Consider the following 2,706-nt stretch of genomic DNA (forward strand, 5'->3'; position numbering starts at 1 on the left):
TAAAAAGTTTGTCGTACGACAAATGTAATATCGGCCTTAAGCCCGTATCAGACTACGGCCGGTATTCATAGTCAGTTCTTATATTTAAGACCGTCTTAGGGCCACTGCACAAGCTTTTCCGTAAGTGCCGGTCCACAATAGGTGATTTAAGCCCTAAGCCTTAAGAAATTGACCAATTACAATCAAGTATGAAAAGAATACTCGACTGTGATTAGTCAATTTCTTAAGGCTTAGGGCTTAAATCACCTATTGTAGACCGGCACTTAAGAAATTGATCAATCACAATGAAGTATGAGGAGAATACTCGACTGTGATTAGTCAATTTCTTTAGGCTTAGGGCTTAAAGCACCTATTGTAGACCGGCACTAAAGGTCTCCATAGCGTCTGTTTTTTATAGCTGAACTGGCTGCATTAGTTCAGAGCTTATCTTTTCCCTTCCAATGTGGAAAGAAAAAGATAAACCCTGAACTAGTGCAGCCAATTCAGCTATAAAAATCTATAATATACGTTACGTAAACTATAGATTTTCAGTACTGGCAGTGAATTTCGGAACACAGCCTATATGAGTAGGGGACGCGCAGGCGTCGGAAAATCCCACGCTATACGAGCATGTGAGGCGGTAACATAACCTATACATGACGCGCGAAAACATTTATAATATCAATGAAGTAGAGTACGGTTGTGTTCAGACACGTTACGCGTGTGTTCTTTGGACTTTATTTCTGAATTCTATTCTCCTCTTCTAAAGAGGAATTCTTTCTGTAGCATCCTATCAGTAACTCTCATCTAAATAAAATTTCTGATACTAACCCACAACTTGATTTCTACAACATTAGCGCTATTTATATTCATCGACTTGGCCGTGTGGGTCTGTGTATCTCAGGTCCGGTGCCATTCACTAGAAGAAGAAGAAGAAGTATCAATGAAGTATCTGATTAAATGAAAAATGAAGCGACTCAAAGCAGTTATCGAAGATGTGATTGTGCAATCTAATAAAATTCAACCTATTATTGGTAAGATAGACACGTTGCGTTATTATACTTAAATAATATCACCGTTACTACACATCGGTTTATTATATTTAAGAACATCTGACGGTATTATCCATAACACACTTAAACATATAACATTATCTCACACTCATTAAATTTATATTAATATCACCTTTTGTGCACATATAATAATTACATTCAAGTATCATCATTTTATCTCAGTTTTTGTTTGATTATTTAAATAATTGCTTTCAATAATTTGAGAAAAAGAGAGCATTCAGATAGACCTTTTTATAAATATAAATAAAACTTTGTCGTATAGTGAACTTTCAGAATGGTAAGCTTAAAGATGAAGAGGACAAGGAGATATCATGTGGCTTATTTCGTGATCAAAAGGAAGATAAAACTGTTCTGGCTTTATCAAATGGACAAATCGTATATAAAGGTTACAGACCAGATTTTGAAAAAGATTCGACACGGACGATGCTGGTACTCCATAATAAGAGAACAGGCAAAGTACGATTATTTGAAGCTGAACGATGGCAGGTAACTCCGGTACTTGAGAAACCTGTTATCGAAGAAAACAAAAGCAAAATGGAAGAAAAAATTGTTATATTGAATAAAGAATTTGGATCAAAGAAAGTCAAGCGTAGAACTGAGCAATTTGAAAGAATGAAAGTGGATGTTGATTCTGTCAAGGGACAACTTGAGAAAACAGTGTCAAGTGAGTCTTTTCTTTTTATTATGTAACTGAATTTTAAATATATACCATCATTTAAAGTCGTCCTCAATCAATAATATTGATATTTAATGATAAATATATATATATATATATATATATATATATATATTGCATACAAAATTTTATTGAATTGTTCTTATCTTTCGGCAGATGTTGAAATCGATAGGCTAGATTTGTCGATTCAATTACAAACTGATGACTCTATCTCAAATATAATACTACCACCATGTAACAGGGAGGCGAGTAATGTCAAAGATGTATACAATATATATGACATTATTCCAAGAAGTAAACTGGAAATGTTATATGAACATGCAATGGAAGTTCTTAATGGAAATCTAGAAGGGTAATTTAAATTTCTTTCTAAGTTTTTGTCTATATTTGTCTATTCTTATCTATATCCAAATCTGCAATGCTATTATACGACTACATCTTTCTGATTATATAGGAAGAGTACATTTTTTACACATGCTTTAAAATGTATTCAATCGGATCCAGACAATGTAAACAAGGTTGCTCTCTTAATCTATATTGAAATGGTTAATACATGGTGCGACATGTTATTGAAGGATATGAAGAAACGCGACGTTGTCGTGTGTCCAGTTTCTGAAGAAGTGAATCAGCACATCATTGACACATATAGCGTGCCCAGCGCGAACGGACTGTAAGTTTCAATTAAATGCATCAGTTGTAAGAAAAGAAATTTTAAGAGAATTTCTTTTACAGAATGAGGCCAAATATTATGAAAGATAAAGGTCTTGTACACTGCTTGATCCTTGCACTGATAATATCAAACTTTGAACTGGATCTTGAACAGTTTCGAGTTATACTTAAAAGGAAAACCGGTCTGAAAAAACTGATGAATTTTGTGAAAATCATTGGAGCAGTATCTTCTAAGAAGGATAAGAATATCATTATGCTTAAAGTTCCATTGCCTCCTCCAGAGTCTCTCGTTCAAAGAGGAGAGAAATC

The 2,706-nt window shown here is 34.0% G+C and overlaps 1 protein-coding gene across 1 annotated transcript in view; it reads left to right on the forward strand.

Annotated features, from left to right (window-relative positions):
- The first annotated feature begins 578 nt into the window (after positions 1-578).
- LOC115243667 overlaps positions 579-2,706 on the forward strand; it is a 5,883-nt gene continuing 3,755 nt past the window's right edge. Inside the window, exons 1-4 of the mRNA XM_029820828.1 lie at positions 579-1,013; positions 1,315-1,716; positions 1,885-2,080; positions 2,183-2,398. Coding sequence (XP_029676688.1) covers positions 947-1,013; positions 1,315-1,716; positions 1,885-2,080; positions 2,183-2,398 — 881 coding nt within the window. The 5' untranslated portion in view covers positions 579-946. The remainder of the gene's footprint in view (positions 1,014-1,314; positions 1,717-1,884; positions 2,081-2,182; positions 2,399-2,706) is intronic.

Source organism: Formica exsecta, unplaced genomic scaffold (assembly GCF_003651465.1).
Source record: "Formica exsecta isolate Colony F162 unplaced genomic scaffold, ASM365146v1 scaffold72, whole genome shotgun sequence".
Taxonomy (NCBI): domain Eukaryota; kingdom Metazoa; phylum Arthropoda; class Insecta; order Hymenoptera; family Formicidae; genus Formica; species Formica exsecta.